Source organism: Procambarus clarkii, unplaced genomic scaffold, assembly GCF_040958095.1.
Source record: "Procambarus clarkii isolate CNS0578487 unplaced genomic scaffold, FALCON_Pclarkii_2.0 HiC_scaffold_165, whole genome shotgun sequence".
NCBI classification, from domain to species: Eukaryota; Metazoa; Arthropoda; class Malacostraca; order Decapoda; family Cambaridae; genus Procambarus; species Procambarus clarkii.
Genome location: NW_027189198.1, coordinates 283,608 through 303,507, shown reverse-complemented (window position 1 = coordinate 303,507; position 19,900 = coordinate 283,608). Strand labels below are relative to the sequence as shown.

At 38.0% G+C, this 19,900-nt stretch overlaps 1 protein-coding gene across 1 annotated transcript; it reads left to right on the top strand.

Annotated features, from left to right (window-relative positions):
* The first annotated feature begins 17,658 nt into the window (after positions 1-17,658).
* On the top strand, positions 17,659-19,105 carry LOC138361067 (uncharacterized). The gene is made up of 5 exons (XM_069320541.1): positions 17,659-17,935; positions 18,160-18,252; positions 18,443-18,560; positions 18,673-18,801; positions 18,984-19,105. Exons 2-5 carry the CDS (start codon positions 18,160-18,162, stop codon positions 19,103-19,105), a joined length of 462 nt encoding a protein of 153 aa, XP_069176642.1. The 5' UTR covers positions 17,659-17,935.
* The last annotated feature ends 795 nt before the right edge of the window (positions 19,106-19,900 follow it).

Below are 19,900 nucleotides of genomic sequence, written 5' to 3'. Positions count from 1 at the left end.
ATCCCAAATATCCCAATTTCGAGGCTTGAGCAATATTTTGGAGCCAAATTCTGGCTCATTGTACGTATTCGCAGTTTGAAATTACGACCTTTTTTATGCCCAACATATGCCAAGTACTGAATGCGGCGTTTGGTCACATTTTTCCCAAACCGTCCGTGCAGTTTTCAAAATATCCCAAACATCCCAATTTCAAGGACTGAGCAATATTTTGGAGCCAAATTCTGGCTCTATGCACGTATTCGCAGTTTGAAATTACGAATTTTTATACCCAACATATGCCAAGTACTGAAAGCGGCGTTTGATCACATTTGTCCCAAACCCCCCCTGCAGTTTTCAAAATATCCCAAACATCCCAATTTTGAGGCCTGAGCCATATTTTGGAGCCAAATTCTGGCTCTCTGCACGTATTCGCAGTATGAAATTACGACTTTTTATACCCAACATATGCCAAATACTGAAAGCGGCAGTGAGTCACATTTTGCTCAAACTCCCCTGCAGTTTTCAAAATATCCCAAACATCCCACTTTCAAGGCCTGAGCAATATTTTGGAGCCAAATTCTGGCTCTATGCACGTATTCGCAGTATGAAATTACGAATTTTTTATACCCAACATATGCCAAGTGTTGAAAGCGGCGTTTGGTTATATTTGTCCCAAACCTCCCAGCAGTTTTCAAAATATCCCAAACATCCCAATTTTGAGGCCTGAGCCATATTTTGGAGCCTAATTCTGGCTCTATGCACGTATTCGCGGTTTGAAATTACGACATTTTATACCCAACATATGCCAAGTCTTGAAAGCGGCAGTGAGTCACATTTCGCACAAACTCCCCTGCAGTTTTCGAAATATCCCAAATATCCTAATTTCGAGGACTGAGCCATATTTTGGAGCCAAATGCTGGCTCTCTGAACGTATTCGCAGTTTGAAATTACGACTTTTTTATGCCCAACATATGCCAAGTACTGAACGCGGCATTTGGTCACATTTGTCCCAATCCCCCCACTGTAGTTTTCAAAATATCCCAAACATCCCTATTTCGAGGCCTGAGCCAAATTTTGGAGCCAAATTCTGGCTCTATGCACGTATTCGCGGTTTGAAATTACGATATTTTATACCCAACATATGCCAAGTCCTGAAAGCGGCAGTGAGACACATTTCACACAAACTGCACTGCAGTTTTCAAAATATCCCAAATATCCCAATTTCGAGGCCTGAGCAATATTTGGGAGCCAAATTCTGGCTCTCTGCACGTATTCACAGTTTGAAATTACGACTTTTTTATGCCCAACATATGCCACGTACTGAAAGCGGTGTTTGGTCACATTTGTCCCAACACCCCCCCCCCCCCTGCAGTTTTCAAAATATCCCAAACATCCCAATTTCGAGGCATGAGCAATATTATGGAGCCAAATTCTGGCTCTATGCACGTATTCGCGGTTTGAAATTACGATATTTTATACATTACATATGCCAAGCCCTGAAAGCGGCAGTGAGTCACATTTCACACAAACTCCCCTGCAGTTTTCGAAATATCCCATACATCCCAATTTTGAGGCCTGATCCATATTTTGGAACAAAATTCTGGCTCTCTGCACGTATTCGCAGTTTGAAATTACGACTTTATATACCCAACATATGCCAAGTACTGAAAGTGGCGTTTGGTTACATTTGTCCCAAACCTCCCTGCAGTTTCAAAATATCCGAAACATCCTAATTTCGAGGCCTGAGCCATATTTTGGAGCCAAATTCTGGCTCTATGCATGTATTCGCGGTTTGAAATTACGACATTTTATGCCCAACATATGCCAAGTCCTGAAAGCGGCAGTGAGTCACATTTCACACAAACTGCACTGCAGTTTTCAAAATATCCCAAATATCCCAATTTCGAGTCCTGAGCAATATTTGGGAGCCAAATACTGGCTCTTTGCACGTATTCGCAGATTGAAATTACGACTTTATATACCCAACATATGCCAAGTACTGTAAGAGACGTTTGGTCATATTTGTCCCAAACCTCACTGCAGTTTTCAAAATATCTCAAACATCCCAATTTCGACGCCTGAGCCATATTTTGGAGCCAAATTCTGGCTCTCTGCACGTATTCGCAGTTTGAAATTACGACTATTTATTCAAACATGCCAAGTCCTGAAAGCGGCAGTGAGTCACATTTTGCACAAACTCCCTTGCAGTTTTCGAAATATCCCAAATATCTCAATTTCGACACCTGAGCCATATTTTGGAGCCAAATTCAAGCACTCTGCACGTATTCGCAGTTTGAAATTAGGACTTTTTATACCCAACATATGCAAAGTTCTGAAAGCGGCTTTTGGTCAAATTTGTCCCAAACCCCCCTGCAGTTTTCAAAATATCCCAAATATCCCAATTTCGAGACCTGAGCCATATTTTGGGCCAAACTCTGGCTCTCTGCACGTATTCGCAGTTTGAAATTACGAATTTTTTATACCCAATATATGCCAAGTACTGAAAGCGGCGTTTGGTAACATTTGTCCCAAACCCCCCTGCAGTTTTCAAAATATCCCAAACATCCCAATTTCGAGGCCTGAGCCATATTTTGGAGCCAAATTCTGGCTCTATGCACGTATTCACGGTTTGAAATTACGACATTTTATACCCAACATATGCCAAGTCTTGAAAGCGGCAGAGAGTCACATTTCGCACAAACTCCCCTGCAGTTTTCGAAATATCCCAAATACCCCAATTTCGAGGACTGAGCCATATTTTGGAGCCAAATGCTGGCTCTCTGCACGTATTCGCTGTTTGAAATTACGACTTTTTTTATGCCCAACATATGCTAAGTACTAAACGCGGCGTTTGGTCACATTTGTCCCAACCCCCCCCCCCTCTCTGTGGTTTTCAAAATATCCCAAACATCCCTATTTCGAGGCCTGAGCCAAATTTTGGAGCCAAATTCTGGCTCTATGCACGTATTCGTGGTTTGAAATTACGACATTTTATACCCAACATATGCCAAGTACTGAAAGTGGCGTTTGGTCACATTTGTCCCAAACCTACCTGCAGTTTTCAAAATATCCCAAACATCCCAATTTCGAGGCATGAGCCATATTTTGGAGCCAAATTCTGGCTCTATGCACGTATTCGCAGTTTGATATTACGATTTTTATACCCAACATATGCCAAGTACTGAAAGCGGCAGTGAGTCACATTTTGCACAAACTCCCCTGCAGTTTTCGAAATATCCCAAATATCCTAATTTCGAGGCCTGAGCTATATTTTGGAGCCAAATTCTGGCTTTCTGCACGTATTCGCAGTTTGAAACTACAACTTTTTTATACCCAACATATGCCAAGTACTGATAGCGGCGTTTGGTTACATTTGTCCCAAACCTCCCTGCAGTTTTCAAAATATCCCAAACATCACAATATCGAGGCCTCAGCCATATTTTGGAGCCAAATTCTGGCTCTCTGCACGTATTCGCAGTTTGATATTAGGATTTTTATACCCAACATATGCCAAGTACTGAAAGCGGCAGTGAGTCACATTTTGCACAAACTCCCCTGCAAGTTTCGAAATATCATAAATATCCCAATTTTGAGGCCTGAGCCATATTTTTGAGCCAAATTCTGGCTCTCTGCACGTATTCGCAGTTTGAAATTACGAATTTTTTATACCCAATTTATGCCAAGTACTGAAAGCGGCGTTTGGTAACCTTTGTCCCAAACCCTCCTGCAGTTTTCAAAATATCTCAAACAACGCAATTTCGAGGCCTGAGCCATATTTTGGAGCCAAATTCTGGCTCTATGCACGTATTCGAGGCTTGAAATTACGATATTTTATACCCAACATATGCCAAGTCCTGAAACCGGCAGTGAGTCACATTTTGCACAAACTCCCCTGCAGTTTTCGAAATATCCCAAATATCCAAATTTCGAGGCCTGAGCCATATTTTGGAGCCAAATTCTGGCTCTATGCACGTATTCGCAGATTGAAATTACGACTTTTTATACCCAACATATGCCAATTCCTGAAAGCGGCAGTAAGTCACATTTTGCACAAACTCCCCTGCAGTTTTCAAAATATCCCAAACATCCCACTTTCGAGGCCTGAGCCATATTTTGGAGCCAAATTCAAGCTCTCTGCACGTATTCGCAGTTTGAAATTACAACTTTTTATACGCAACATATGCCAAGTTCTGAAAGCGGCGTTTCGTCTCTTTGGTCCCAAACCCCCCTGCAGTTTTCAAAATATCCCAAACATCCCAATTTCGAGGACAGAGCAATATTTTTCAGCCAAATTCTGGCTCTATGCACGTATTCGCAGTTTGAAATTACGACTTTTTATACCCAACATATGCCAAGTCCTGAAAGCGGCAGTGAGTCAAATTTTGTACAAACTCCCCTGCAGTTTTCGAAATATCCCAAATATCCCAATATCGAGGCCTGAGCCATATTATGGAGCCAAATTCTGGCTCTCTACAAGTATTCGCAGTTTAATATTACGATTTTATACCCAACATATGCCAAGTACTGAAAGCGGCAGTGAGTCACATTTTGCACAAACTCCCCTGTAGTTTTCGAAATATCCCAAACATCCCAATTTCGAGGCCTGAGCCTTATTTTGGAGCCAAACTCTGGCTCTCTCCACGTATTCGCAGTTTGAAATTACGAATTTTTTATACCCAATATATGCCAAGTACTGAAAGCGGCGTTTGGTAACATTTGTCCCAAACCCCCCCTGCAGTTTTCAAAATATCCCAAACATCCCAATTTCGAGGCATGAGCCATATTTTGGAGCCAAATTCTGGCTCTATGCACGTATTCGCAGTTTGATATTACGATTTTTATACCCAACATATGCCAAGTACTGAAAGCGGCAGTGAGTCACATTTTGCACAAACTCCCCTGCAGTTTTCGAAATATCCCAAATATCCTAATTTCGAGGCCTGAGCTATATTTTGGAGCCAAATTCTGGCTCTCTGCACGTATTCGCAGTTTGAAACTACAACTTTTTTATACCCAACATATGCCAAGTACTGATAGCGGCGTTTGGTTACATTTGTCCCAAACCTCCCTGCAGTTTTCAAAATATCCCAAACATCACAATATCGAGGCCTCAGCCATATTTTGGAGCCAAATTCTGGCTCTCTGCACGTATTCGCAGTTTGATATTAGGATTTTTATACCCAACATATGCCAAGTACTGAAAGCGGCAGTGAGTCACATTTTGCACAAACTCCCCTGCTAGTTTCGAAATATCATAAATATCCCAATTTTGAGGCCTGAGCCATATTTTTGAGCCAAATTCTGGCTCTCTGCACGTATTCGCAGTTTGAAATTACGAATTTTTTATACCCAATTTATGCCAAGTACTGAAAGCGGCGTTTGGTAACCTTTGTCCCAAACCCTCCTGCAGTTTTCAAAATATCTCAAACATCGCAATTTCGAGGCCTGAGCCATATTTTGGAGCCAAATTCTGGCTCTATGCACGTATTCGAGGCTTGAAATTACGATATTTTATACCCAACATATGCCAAGTCCTGAAACCGGCAGTGAGTCACATTTCGCACAAACTCCCCTGCAGTTTTCGAAATATCCCAAATATCCAAATTTCGAGGCCTGAGCCATATTTTGGAGCCAAATTCTGGCTCTATGCACGTATTCGCAGATTGAAATTACGACTTTTTATACCCAACATATGCCAATTCCTGAAAGCGGCAGTAAGTCACATTTTGCACAAACTCCCCTGCAGTTTTCAAAATATCCCAAACATCCCACTTTCGAGGCCTGAGCCATATTTTGGAGCCAAATTCAAGCTCTCTGCACGTATTCGCAGTTTGAAATTACAACTTTTTATACGCAACATATGCCAAGTTCTGAAAGCGGCGTTTCGTCTCTTTGGTCCCAAACCCCCCTGCAGTTTTCAAAATATCCCAAACGTCCCAATTTCGAGGACAGAGCAATATTTTTCAGCCAAATTCTGGCTCTATGCACGTATTCGCAGTTTGAAATTACGACTTTTTATACCCAACATATGCCAAGTCCTGAAAGCGGCAGTGAGTCAAATTTTGTACAAACTCCCCTGCAGTTTTCGAAATACCTAAAATATCCCAATATCGAGGCCTGAGCCATATTATGGAGCCAAATTCTGGCTCTCTACAAGTATTCGCAGTTTAATATTACGATTTTATACCCAACATATGCCAAGTACTGAAAGCGGCAGTGAGTCACATTTTGCACAAACTCCCCTGTAGTTTTCGAAATATCCCAAACATCCCAATTTCGAGGCCTGAGCCTTATTTTGGAGCCAAACTCTGGCTCTCTCCACGTATTCGCAGTTTGAAATTACGAATTTTTTATACCCAATATATGCCAAGTACTGAAAGCGGCGTTTGGTAACATTTGTCCCAAACCCCCCCTGCAGTTTTCAAAATATCACAAACTTCCCAATTTTGAGGCCTGAGCAATATTTTGGAGCCAAATTCTGGCTCTATGCACGTATTCGCGGTTTGAAATTACGATATTTTATACCCAACATATGCCAAGTCCTGAAAGCGGCAGTGAGACACATTTCACACAAACTGCACTGCAGTTTTCAAAATATCCCAAATATCCCAATTTCGAGGCCTGAGCAATATTTGGGAGCCAAATTCTGGCTCTCTGCACGTATTCACAGTTTGAAATTACGACTTTTTTATGCCCAACATATGCCACGTACTGAAAGCGGTGTTTGGTCACATTTGTCCCAAACCCCCCCCCCCCCTGCAGTTTTCAAAATATCCCAAACATCCCAATTTCGAGGCCTGAGCAATATTATGGAGCCAAATTCTGGCTCTATGCACGTATTCGCGGTTTGAAATTACGATATTTTATACATAACATATGCCAAGCCCTGAAAGCGGCATTGAGTCACATTTCACACAAACTCCCCTGCAGTTTTCGAAATATCCCATACATCCCAATTTTGAGGCCTGATCCATATTTTGGAGCAAAATTCTGGCTCTCTGCACGTATTTGCAGTTTGAAATTACGACTTTATATACCCAACATATGCCAAGTACTGAAAGTGGCGTTTGGTTACATTTGTCCCAAACCTCCCTGCAGTTTCAAAATATCCCAAACATCCCAATTTCGAGGCCTGAGCCATATTTTGGAGCCAAATTCTGGCTCTATGCATGTATTCGCGGTTTGAAATTACGACATTTTATGCCCAACATATGCCAAGTCCTGAAAGCGGCAGTGAGTCACATTTCACACAAACTGCACTGCAGTTTTCAAAATATCCCAAATATCCCAATTTCGAGTCCTGAGCAATATTTGGGATCCAAATTCTGGCTCTTTGCACGTATTCGCAGATTGAAATTACGACTTTATATACCCAACATATGCCAAGTACTGTAAGAGACGTTTGGTCATATTTGTCCCAAACCTCACTGCAGTTTTCAAAATATCTCAAACATCCCAATTTCGACGCCTGAGCCATATTTTGGAGCCAAATTCTGGCTCTCTGCACGTATTCGCAGTTTGAAATTACGACTATTTATTCAAACATGCCAAGTCCGAAAGCGGCAGTGAGTCACATTTTGCACAAACTCCCTTGCAGTTTTCGAAATATCCCAAATATCTCAATTTCGACACCTGAGCCATATTTTGGAGCCAAATTCAAGCACTCTGCACGTATTCGCAGTTTGAAATTAGGACTTTTTATACCCAACATATGCAAAGTTCTGAAAGCGGCTTTTGGTCAAATTTGTCCCAAACCCCCCTGCAGTTTTCAAAATATCCCAAATATCCCAATTTCGAGACCTGAGCCATATTTTGGGCCAAACTCTGGCTCGCTGCACGTATTCGCAGTTTGAAATTACGAATTTTTTATACCCAATATATGCCAAGTACTGAAAGCGGCGTTTGGTCCCAGCAAACACAAATCATCTACACAACGTTCGCCTATCTCTTGCCATAGGTGTGGGAATGATTTGCATTGAGAATGGTGCAGGAAAGCCTTTGAGAAACTTTTACTCAAAAAATCCAAACACAAAGGTTTAATTATAAATTGTTTTTCTACAATTATTTTCTTCCAAATGTAAAACAAATAGTTTTTACATGTTTAAATATAAAATTTATGGTGTTTTTTTGTAAAATTCGTTAATAAATTGTGAATGATATATATTGGCTGAGTGAAACCTTTAAAATCCATTTAGTTATAATTTAAACAGAAAAAAGTATTTATCCAAATTTTCTAAAAATTGCTCTTTTTAACACAATTTGACTCCTTATACATTCCACTAAACACTATATCATGTTTAAATATATAATTTATGTATTATTCTCTAAAATAATTTATATAAATTATATAAGTTGCTGGAAAGTGGTGTTAAAGATTATGAAAACATTTTGTTGTGTTAATATGTTCTTATTAACTATGTCTCAAGTTCACAGTTTATCAAACAAGAATATTAACATTCGTCAACTCTTAAAATCTTATATGTTATCTTGCTGGTGCAAAAAAGGGTGAATCTTTAAGAACAGCTATAGTATCTATATATCACAAATGGTGTTTTCCCTAACTCAAACAATGCAGGGTTTATTATTCTACACATATTTCTAATGACTCTTAGATGTTTACATTCTCTGAAGTATAATTGTGAAGGCTGTGTCCATCACTCTCAACACAGATTCTTAAACTCGTCTCTGCAGGTTCAACTATATAATTAGTTTCCATTTTGAATTTCCATGGACATTTGTATCCAAAATGAAACCAATGTGGTTTCCTTCAGCGCCTTCAGCCAGCACATTTGCTCATTCATTTCCACAGATTCCAACAAGGTAGGGGATTTACAGAAATTTGTATATTCATATTGTTATATATTAAAAATATGAATGCAGTTCAATATGATAAGACAAATACATGAGTTTATGATAAATTCGTTTTCTGTGATATACCATTGATATGCTCTTTTTTTCTTTAAACGGCAGACTAAACTAAAGTGCTCACATCAACAGATTTGATGTATAAATGGTCAACGCTCAACAGAGTTAGTATAAATGTATTAGTATAAATCTTACTTGTCTCATTGTTAATTCACATTCAATGTCAACTTGTGGTTGCATTGTACAAGGCCAACACAGATGATCGAAGGAAACTAACTCTGCTCTAGTTCCATGAAGTTGCTATTTGGTCTTTACTCAATGCATTGTACATGCATTGTACAAGGCCAACACAGATGATCGAAGGAAACTAACTCTGCTCTAGTTCCATGAAGTTGCTATTTGGTCTTTATTGAAATTTGACAAGGCAGAGTGGCCTGCAACAACTACACCATCTCCACATCTAGTTCATGCTCCAGACATAAATCATGACACTGGTCCTGTGTATCCTGCTGCTGACCCGTCAACACCTGGCCCGTCGGGTGTGAGGCGCCCTCTCTTCACGTCTACACCTAGTGCTGAAGCTGAATCTGATGAAGATAATTCATATTCCACATTAGTGTTTGAAAACAATAGTGAGAGCGACGATTCAGACAGTAGTTTATTGCCAACCAAGAGACAACAGCGACGTGTTGTTATAGCAGAGACTCGCCTGAACTATAAATTGAAACATGAGCTGGTAAAAATCCCCAAACGTCGCAGGTGTGAAGTGTGTTCAAAGTCGGGTATCAGGAAGGAAACTGGTATAGCGTGCAAGACATGCGATGTTCCACTTTGCGTCATACCTTGTTACACCACTTATCACAGGAAAAGGGTGTATTGGGTGGACAAGAAATAACCACCTACATCAGCTTCACTCCACCTAGGAACATCTGTTGAGCAACTTCAGGAATCAGTACCTGAAGGAGGTGGAGTGGAGATAAAATGCTCAACTTATTTTACTACAATCGTCTTTGCTTTGGTAAGTACACATAATTGTCTTAGATTGTTTCAGTATTGTAGTCTATTTTCTTAGGAATATTTTGATACCTAAATGAGAACTGTAGCACGAAAACTAAAGTAAGTATACATGAAACAAGAGAAACTTTTTTTGTGGGTGTTGCGGGTGTGAGTTGGAGTGTCAATTAAGAGCGGGTTCCGGTTGTGTGTTTTCCGTCATCTCTACAGCTGTGAATTCCAAGGAATTGTATTTGATATGCATATGTCTGTGTAGGGAATTTTATTCCGAACACTATACAAAAAAAAACGGTGTGAAACAAGTATAAACTTGAAAAACATGAGCAAAGTAAAAACTTTTGACGCTCACGGGTACAAACACGCGTAAGATTTTATTCGCCGCAAATTTATTTGACGCTGTGTTGGCCAACTCTACCCATGTTCTTATAGAACTTTCTATTGCGAACACATTGCTATAAAAATGAAATACGTAGCTCCAGAAATAATGTCAGGACAGTGAAATCAGTATAAACATTCAAAGCCCTGCATCACACCAGTGTCGTCCCTGCTGAAATCACGGCTAATGCTTCGCCCAGTTCCCACACTCCCACCAGTATACACCATAAGGCCCCAGTACACACCATAAGGTACGAGTACACACTATAAGGCACCATCAGTACACACCTACAGGTATTTGTTTCTGGTGTGGTGCTCATGGGATCTGTTACAACCTTCTAGGAAGCTTTTAGGGTCAGGATTGACATTACAGTTCCCATTCCCACCAGTATACACCATAAGGCCCCAGTACACACCATAAGGTACGAGTACACACTATAAGGCACCATCAGTACACACCTACAGGTATTTGTTTCTGGTGTGGTGCTCATGGGATCTGTTACAACCTTCTAGGAAGCTTTTAGGGTCAGGATTGACATTACAGTGCAGCGTTTTATATATATAAAATACACATGAGAGTATGTGCAGGGACTTAATATCTAACATATTCAGAGATTTGAGTAAGGGGTCCATATATACTGCCCGGTTGCCTGAAATGCTATATGCCTACTATATTGGCTTTAGGTATTGTATGCACTAGCTCTATCTATAAATCCAACATTATGTTTGTAAATCAACTATGTATGTACTTTCCTGAATAAAATTGACTTTACTCTACACTTATATGCTCTGTGGATTTGTTATCCCTTATCGTTTGGGAGAAAAAAAATGACTAATACGTTCGGCGAATGACTTTGACTTCAACTTCACTTTGACTTCGTTCATGTCATCGTATTTTCCGTAATATATAAAGGTTATGACAATGCAATTATATTATTGTGTGCAAATAATTTGGAAATTTCATGTACCCTAAAAATAGTAAAATAAAGAATAAGAATAATTAAATAATTGTTGTAGTAAATTGTCACACGTTCATCATACGCAAACGAACACACAGTGTGGAGCGTCAGTAGACCAAGGTCCGCGCCATTTTAAAACACGGCTTCGAATGTAAGTAATGTTTTTCTCGTACTAACACTGTGTTATGCAATAGATTAGGTCTTGAATTCACAAATTTAGTTGTTACATCTGACAGAGTATGTTAGACGGTGTAATGCTGGTCCATGTTGACGTATTTGTGGGCTTGATTGGTTTACATGTGATGGCACACAATATCGGCACCCCACAACATGCTGTTGAAGTTGGAATGCATGGCATAGGCTCCTCACACAATGTTCTTTATGTGGTCCTCAGGTGATAGTTTTCTATTTAGAACCACCCCTAGATCTCTTTCTTTATCAGAATTCCTTAAAGATTTCTCACATGGTTTTCCTAATGATAGATTGTGGGCTGTAAGGGACAGGTTTGATGTATGGATTAGTTGATAGAAGTTCCAGTCCACCTGTAGACAGGGATCTCACATCAGCTTGTATATTATACAAGGATAAGATTTGATAAATTCAGTTATTTGACTGAACACTGGCTCTGTTTAAATCAGAGATTTAAACATACATAGTCTAACCTAGCTCCTTTCTTTTTTACCTAGCCTAACCTAGCCTAACCTAGCACACAATATCGGCACCCCACAACATGCTGTTGAAGTTGGAATGCATGGCATAGGCTCCTCACACAATGTTCTTTATGTGGTCCTCAGGTGATAGTTTTCTATTTAGAACCACCCCTAGATCTCTTTCTTTATCAGAATTCCTTAAAGATTTCTCACATGGTTTTCCTAATGATAGATTGTGGGCTGTAAGGGACAGGTTTGATGTATGGATTAGTTGATAGAAGTTCCAGTCCACCTGTAGACAGGAATCTCACATCAGCTTGTATATTATACAAGGATAAGATTTGATAAATTCAGTTATTTGACTGAACACTGGCTCTGTTTAAATCAGAGATTTAAACATACATAGTCTAACCTAGCTCCTTTCTTTTTTACCACGCCTGACCTAGCTTGTTTTCCCAAGCCGGTCTATGGCCCATGTTTTTTTTCAATGCCTCAGTGGTCCATGCACATGTCCGTTCAAGGGGATTAAATAGCCGTTCTATGGCCCCAGGGTTTTACGAACTTCTTTTTCCCAAGCCGGTCTATGGCCCGTGTTTTTTTTTATGCCTCAGTGGTCCATGCACAGGTCCGTTCAAGGGGATTAAATAGCCGTTCTATGGCCCCAGGGTTTTCTCAAATTTTCTTTCATAGCCGGTCTATGGCCCCTGGGTTTTACGAACTTTTTTAGAATCTGGATGTAGCAGGTGCTCAATTGTCAAAAGTGAAAAATTGGTTTTGTCTTCCGAATGCACCATTTCTGTAAATTTGCTAATAATCTTTTAAAAATAGTAAATGCCATTATTTTTGCAAAATTATTACGAGATCTATTATACTAATAACGGTTTGATAAAATACAGTAGACTGCCTACTGGATAATAGTTCCAGTCCACCTGTAGACAGGGATCTCACATCAGCTTGTATATTATACAAGGATAAGATTTGATAAATTCAGTTATTTGACTGAACACTGGCTCTGTTTAAATCAGAGATTTAAACATACATAGTCTAACCTAGCTCCTTTCTTTTTTACCTAGCCTAACCTAGCTTGTTTTCCCAAGCCGGTCTATGGCCCATGTTTTTTTTCGATGCCTCAGTGGTCCATGCACATGTCCGTTCAAGGGGATTAAATAGCCGTTCTATGGCCCCAGGGTTTTACGAACTTCTTTTTCCCAAGCCGGTCTATGGCCCGTGTTTTTTTTTATGCCTCAGTGGTCCATGCACAGGTCCGTTCAAGGGGATTAAATAGCCGTTCTATGGCCCCAGGGTTTTCTCAAATTTTCTTTCATAGCCGGTCTATGGCCCCTGGGTTTTACGAACTTTTTTAGAATCTGGATGTAGCAGGTGCTCAATTGTCAAAAGTGAAAAATTGGTTTTGTCTTCCGAATGCACCATTTCTGTAAATTTGCTAATAATCTTTTAAAAATAGTAAATGCCATTATTTTTGCAAAATTATTACGAGATCTATTATACTAATAACGGTTTGATAAAATACAGTAGACTGCCTACTGGATAATAGTTCCAGTCCACCTGTAGACAGGGATCTCACATCAGCTTGTATATTATACAAGGATAAGATTTGATAAATTCAGTTATTTGACTGAACACTGGCTCTGTTTAAATCAGAGATTTAAACATACATAGTCTAACCTAGCTCCTTTCTTTTTTACCTAGCCTAACCTAGCTTGTTTTCCCTAGCCGGTCTATGGCCCATGTTTTTTTTTGATGCCTCAGTGGTCCATGCACATGTCCGTTCAAGGGGATTAAATAGCCGTTCTATGGCCCCAGGGTTTTACGAACTTCTTTTTCCCAAGCCGGTCTATGGCCCGTGTTTTTTTTTATGCCTCAGTGGTCCATGCACAGGTCCGTTCAAGGGGATTAAATAGCCGTTCTATGGCCCCAGGGTTTTCTCAAATTTTCTTTCATAGCCGGTCTATGGCCCCTGGGTTTTACGAACTTTTTTAGAATCTGGATGTAGCAGGTGCTCAATTGTCAAAATTGAAAAATTGGTTTTGTCTTCCGAATGCACCATTTCTGTAAATTTGCTAATAATCTTTTAAAAATAGTAAATGCCATTATTTTTGCAAAATTATTACGAGATCTATTATACTAATAACGGTTTGATAAAATACAGTAGACTGCCTACTGGATAATAGTTCCAGTCCACCTGTAGACAGGGATCTCACATCAGCTTGTATATTATACAAGGATAAGATTTGATAAATTCAGTTATTTGACTGAACACTGGCTCTGTTTAAATCAGAGATTTAAACATACATAGTCTAACCTAGCTCCTTTCTTTTTTACCTAGCCTAACCTAGCTTGTTTTCCCAAGCCGGTCTATGGCCCATGTTTTTTTTCGATGCCTCAGTGGTCCATGCACATGTCCGTTCAAGGGGATTAAATAGCCGTTCTATGGCCCCAGGGTTTTACGAACTTCTTTTTCCCAAGCCGGTCTATGGCCCGTGTTTTTTTTTATGCCTCAGTGGTCCATGCACAGGTCCGTTCAAGGGGATTAAATAGCCGTTCTATGGCCCCAGGGTTTTCTCAAATTTTCTTTCATAGCCGGTCTATGGCCCCTGGGTTTTACGAACTTTTTTTCCCAAGCCGGTCTATGGCCCCTGGGTTTTATGAACTTTTTTTCCCAAGCCGGTCTATGGCGTGTATGTTAAATAAACCAAATTTTTCACTTTTGACAATTGAGCACCTGCTACATCCAGATTCTAGGGAGGAAAGGAATATAATATAATATCTAATATATCTATCTGTGTGAAATAGATTAAATCCATTTATTTGATATTCAGCTAATAGTTCTGTATTTTCTACATTCATCCATGTTTTGGTAAGTGCAATAATATGTATTGTTTCATTGCAGATTAGAGATTCAAGATAGTTCTAGATTTCCGAAGTACTGAAACGCGCGCCATACAGGCTTGGTGGATCTAGGTGCAAGGTAAAATTATTTACATTTACTTTTGTATTTATATGCATATATGCATTTATATGCATTATTCTCTAGAATAATAGATCTCGTAATAATTTTGCAAAAATAGTGGCATTTACTATTTTAAAAAGCTCGGGTGCAGGGGGGGGGGGGGGGTTTGTGTAAAAGCCTGGTTTGTGCCTCGGAGAGGCTATGGGATCCAGTAAGATCGTCCTTCCTTTCCTCCCTAGAATCTGGATGTAGCAGGTGCTCAATTGTCAAAAGTGAAAAATTGGTTTTGTCTTCCGAATGCACCATTTCTGTAAATTTGCTAATAATCTTTTAAAAATAGTAAATGCCATTATTTTTGCAAAATTATAACGAGATCTATTATACTAATAACGGTTTGATAAAATACAGTAGACTGCCTACTGGTTTTACCTGTAATAAGGTTTGATACAGATGATTATGATTATGGTTTTGGCCTCCACCACCCTCTCACCTAACTTGTTCCAACCATGTCTACCACGCTGCTTGCTTAAGTTAATTTTCTAATATTTCTGTGGCATCTTTGTTTGGTTACCTTTTACAATATCTTCTTTTTATTCTACCATCTAGTTTTGGCATTTTATGCCTCTAACCTGGGAGCCACTTATTGGCAAGTCTATACCTTTACCAGTTGATGTGATTCTTTAGATATGGGCACCATATCTCCAGGTGTCCTACACAATTAGCTTTAATTAAATTTTCCAAAATTATCACTTACACTTGTAATACAGGGTTCTAGGTTCCCTATAGTGTCCTTTATTGAAATAGAGTTTAACAACAATTTCAATGTCCCTATTTTCTTTTAGATTATATCTCAACATATAATTAATGTCCAACAGGACATGATTACTCTTTCCAATGGGAGGATGGTATTGAATATTTGATCTAGTACTGATGGAATAATTTATATAATAATCACTAGAAATTATTTCGATAAGAATTTGAATTTATGCACGTCTTTGTTTTGGCATGCCTCTATTTCCATATGTTACATTTGACTTATGACTTATTTTTAGAATTTTAATACATATTGCATCTGTCAATACATTATTAACAATAATATAGGTAATATGGTAGTCTAATGTAGAAATTTGACACTCTTTAACAGAATGTACGAGTATAAGCGAAAAAAGCGACTCCAATACAACAACAGATGGATGCAAGTATCAAGAAGGCTAAAATGTATACACAAAATGCATCCAAATACAGCTGTACACACTAGTGAACCCATTAATCTTACTGAGGCAGCATCAAGTTCAGAGATTGAGTCGTCAGACAATGACATTAGTTCTTTTGAAGCTGAGTCAAATCAAGAGTATGGATTAGGCTCTGAAATTGATGATTTACACATGAATCTTACTGATATTCATGATGTATTATCTAATTCTCAAAGTGAGGAGGAGAATGATGACCATGATAATCATCATTCACTTGTTTACCCACAGAATTTATTAATTCAGTGGGTAAACAAGAATGGTGTTACACACAATGCTGTTGATGAATTATTAAAAATTTTGAGGCAAATGGGAATTGACTACTTACCAAAAACAGCTCGGACACTAATCAGTTCTGAAAGGTACATAGAAACTCAGCAAAAATCTGGAATGAAATATGTCTACTTTGGGTTAAAAGAGGAACTGTTAAAAAACATAAGTAGATATCCAAAAGCAACTATAAAAGGACTGAGACAATTATTATTGTCATGTAACATTGATGGCCTTCCTATATTTAGAAGCAAAAATGATGCTTTGTGGCCAGTTCTCTGTGCAGTAATGAATATTACACCTTTGAAAGTCTTTCCAGTTGTCCTCATGTATGGACGTTCTAAGCCAAGTGATTTAAATTTCTTATATGATTTTATATCTGATATGGATGACCTTTTGTTGCATGGGATTCAGTATGGTAACAGAACTATCAACATAAAATTACAATGTGTAATTTGTGATGCACCTGCTAAGGCTATGGTAAAGTCCATAAAACTGTTTTCAGGTTATTATGGCTGTGACAAATGTGAACAGAAAGGTACTTGGATGGGGAAAATGACATATCCAGAAGTAACAAATTTAACCATTAGAACAGACACACGCTTCCGTAATCAATCTAACTCGCAACATCATCATGGTAAATCACCATTCTGTGACTTGAACATAGACTTAATTGCAGCGTTTCCCATTGACTATATGCACCAGGTGTGCCTTGGTGTTATGAAGCGACTTCTTGTCACCTGGATACGGAAAAACACATTTAAATTATGTAGCCGCCAGATTTCTGAAATTAGTGCTAGATTGGTGAGCATAAAAGATTTTGTGCCCAATATTTTTGCACGTAAACCACGAGGTTTGGAAGAAATTGACAGATGGAAGGCAACTGAATACAGACAGTTTCTTCTCTACACAGGAAAGCTTGTATTGAAAGGTATTCTACCCCAAGAGATGTATGATCATTTCCTTACTCTCAGTGTTGGTATAAGTTTTCTTGTTTCGCCCACATGTATGTCCTTAAAATACGGCAAATATGCTCATGACCTTTTGCTGAATTTTGTATCAAGGTGTGGTGATCTGTATGGGAAAGATTTTCTAGTCTACAATGTTCACAGTTTGATTCACCTAACAGCAGATGCTGAGGAACATGGTACTCTTGACAGTTGTTCAGCTTTTCCATTTGAAAATTATTTGCATCAGCTGAAAAAGATGGTCAGATCAAGTAAAAATCCAATTGTCCAAATTACAAAAAGAATAAAGGAGGCTGAAAATACCATGATTTATAAAACATCTCCAGATAATAAAATTTCTCATAAATTTCCTAACAATGTATATTCGTTACCTGGATATAATTGCTGTGAAGTGTTAAGGACTGTACACAGCCGAAGAAGTGAAGAAAATTACTTCATTGTTAGGGTATATCCTTTTCAAAGCCCAATATTTACTAGTCCTTGTGATTCAAGAATATTTGGGGCCTTCAATGTTAATCCACGTAAGGACTTTTTAAAAAAAGTGTATAGGATTAACACATCAACCAGAGGAATGTTAATCAAGAAAACAGAAAGTACTTATATCTTCTTGTCAATACTACATGATTTATGACTAGTAAGTTTCTTGTGATTGTTTTTGATTCTTGTGCAAGCTGTAGGAATACTCTTTGCTTACATTGCAAACTTTTAACTTTAGTAAAAAGTATTGTTCACCATCATAACATATTAGAATTAAGGTTAACATTGTTGTTTAGTACTATATAAAATTAGTGACTGCTTATTTTCTTAGACACTGATAATGTGCTGCAGAAAATGTCCCTAATCAGTTTAAATTTGTAGATGGCTGAATCTGAAAATAAATACATCGTTGTGGAAGATGAAGAAGGAGAATTGTCAATCATCCATATCAAATGGATGTTTAGTGCATCTGATGTAAGTCAATATATATATATATTGTTTATTTGCAAAATTAAAACATTAGTATTTAAAATATGTGTATATGATATATGTTGATAGATTTAGAGATATATATGTATATAATATATGAAATACAGTGGGGCCTCGATTTATGAGACATACATTTACATATACATATATTTACAAATATATGTCCCCTTTCCAGGGATCAAACGTGGGCTATTGGCCACGTGAAAACCAATCATCGAAAGCCAAAAGAGGAGAAATACCAGACCCATCGAAATGGAGACGTTTCAACATCAGCAAGATTTATTCCATTGATAGTAATTAAATACAAGCATTGATTCATATGGTTATATCAAAAATTTCTCAATGTTTTGATGTTATACAAAGTTTCGTAATAATGAATTATATATACTCTAATTTTTATTATAGGTACTTGGGAACTTGCCCTAAAACACCTTAAAAAGGCAGAAGAAACGTCAAATATGGAAAGTGACACAGACACAAGTTATCACCATAGGGCAGTAAAATACAGAAGAATACCAAATGATGTGGATAGAGGTATGTAGGAATGAATGTTTAGAGTTATTCAAAATAATTGTTAAAAAAATGAAACATGATTGGCTTAATGGAAGAAATAATCTTATTTACTAGGTAATATATTTTGCTAGGTAATATATTAAAATATATATATAGATATATGTTAATAGTTTTTCTGAATGCATTAAACGTTTTTGTTTCAGACAGTGAAGATTCACCACCAAGAAAAGTAACTGTTTCCATGCCCCGAAAGACTGCCGAGTGTAAGCTGACTCTAGATGAACATAAAAATAATATGATACAGGAATCAGGTAATTTAATTTAATTGAAAACATTTTATTTCTTTTTGAATGATGGTTTTCTTTTTAACAGAACAAGACAGAACTGGACAGAACTATTTTGTATTTAAAACTATTTGGTAAATATTTTCTATACAATGCTAATACGCTTCCACCCCTGACAGAATCATGTGGGACCAGCAAGTCTATCTGCAGGCCCAGTAAAATACCTTCCCCTCAAACTCCTAGACAAGACAGAACTGGTAAGCTTTAAGTAACTGGAGAAACATTTACATACACAGATAGTAACGTACTTGTGTATGATTTTAATGTAATATATTTTTACCAGCCTTCAGGGTGATGGAAACACTTTAAATGGTGTCGCTCCATTGTGTGAAACAAAATTTTTTAATGCATTCATAAAAGCTATAAGCTAATGTAATAATTCAATAATTACTATTTGTAGTTTTATGTATTTAAAACTATTTTGTAAATATTTTCTATACAATGCTAATACGCTTCCACCCCTGACAGAATCATGTGGGACCAACAAGTCTATCTACAGGCCGAGTACAAAACCTTCCCCTCAAACTCCTAGACAAGACAGAACTGGTAAGCTTTAAGTAACTGGAGAAACATTTACATACACAGATAGTAACGTACTTGAGTATGATTTTAATGTAATATATTTTTACCAGCCTTCAGGGTGATGGAAACACTTTAAATGGTGTCGCTCCATTGTGTGAAACAAAATTTTTTAATGCATTCATAAAAGCTATAAGCTAATGTAATAATTCAATAATTACTATTTGTAGTTTTATGTATTTAAAACTATTTTGTAA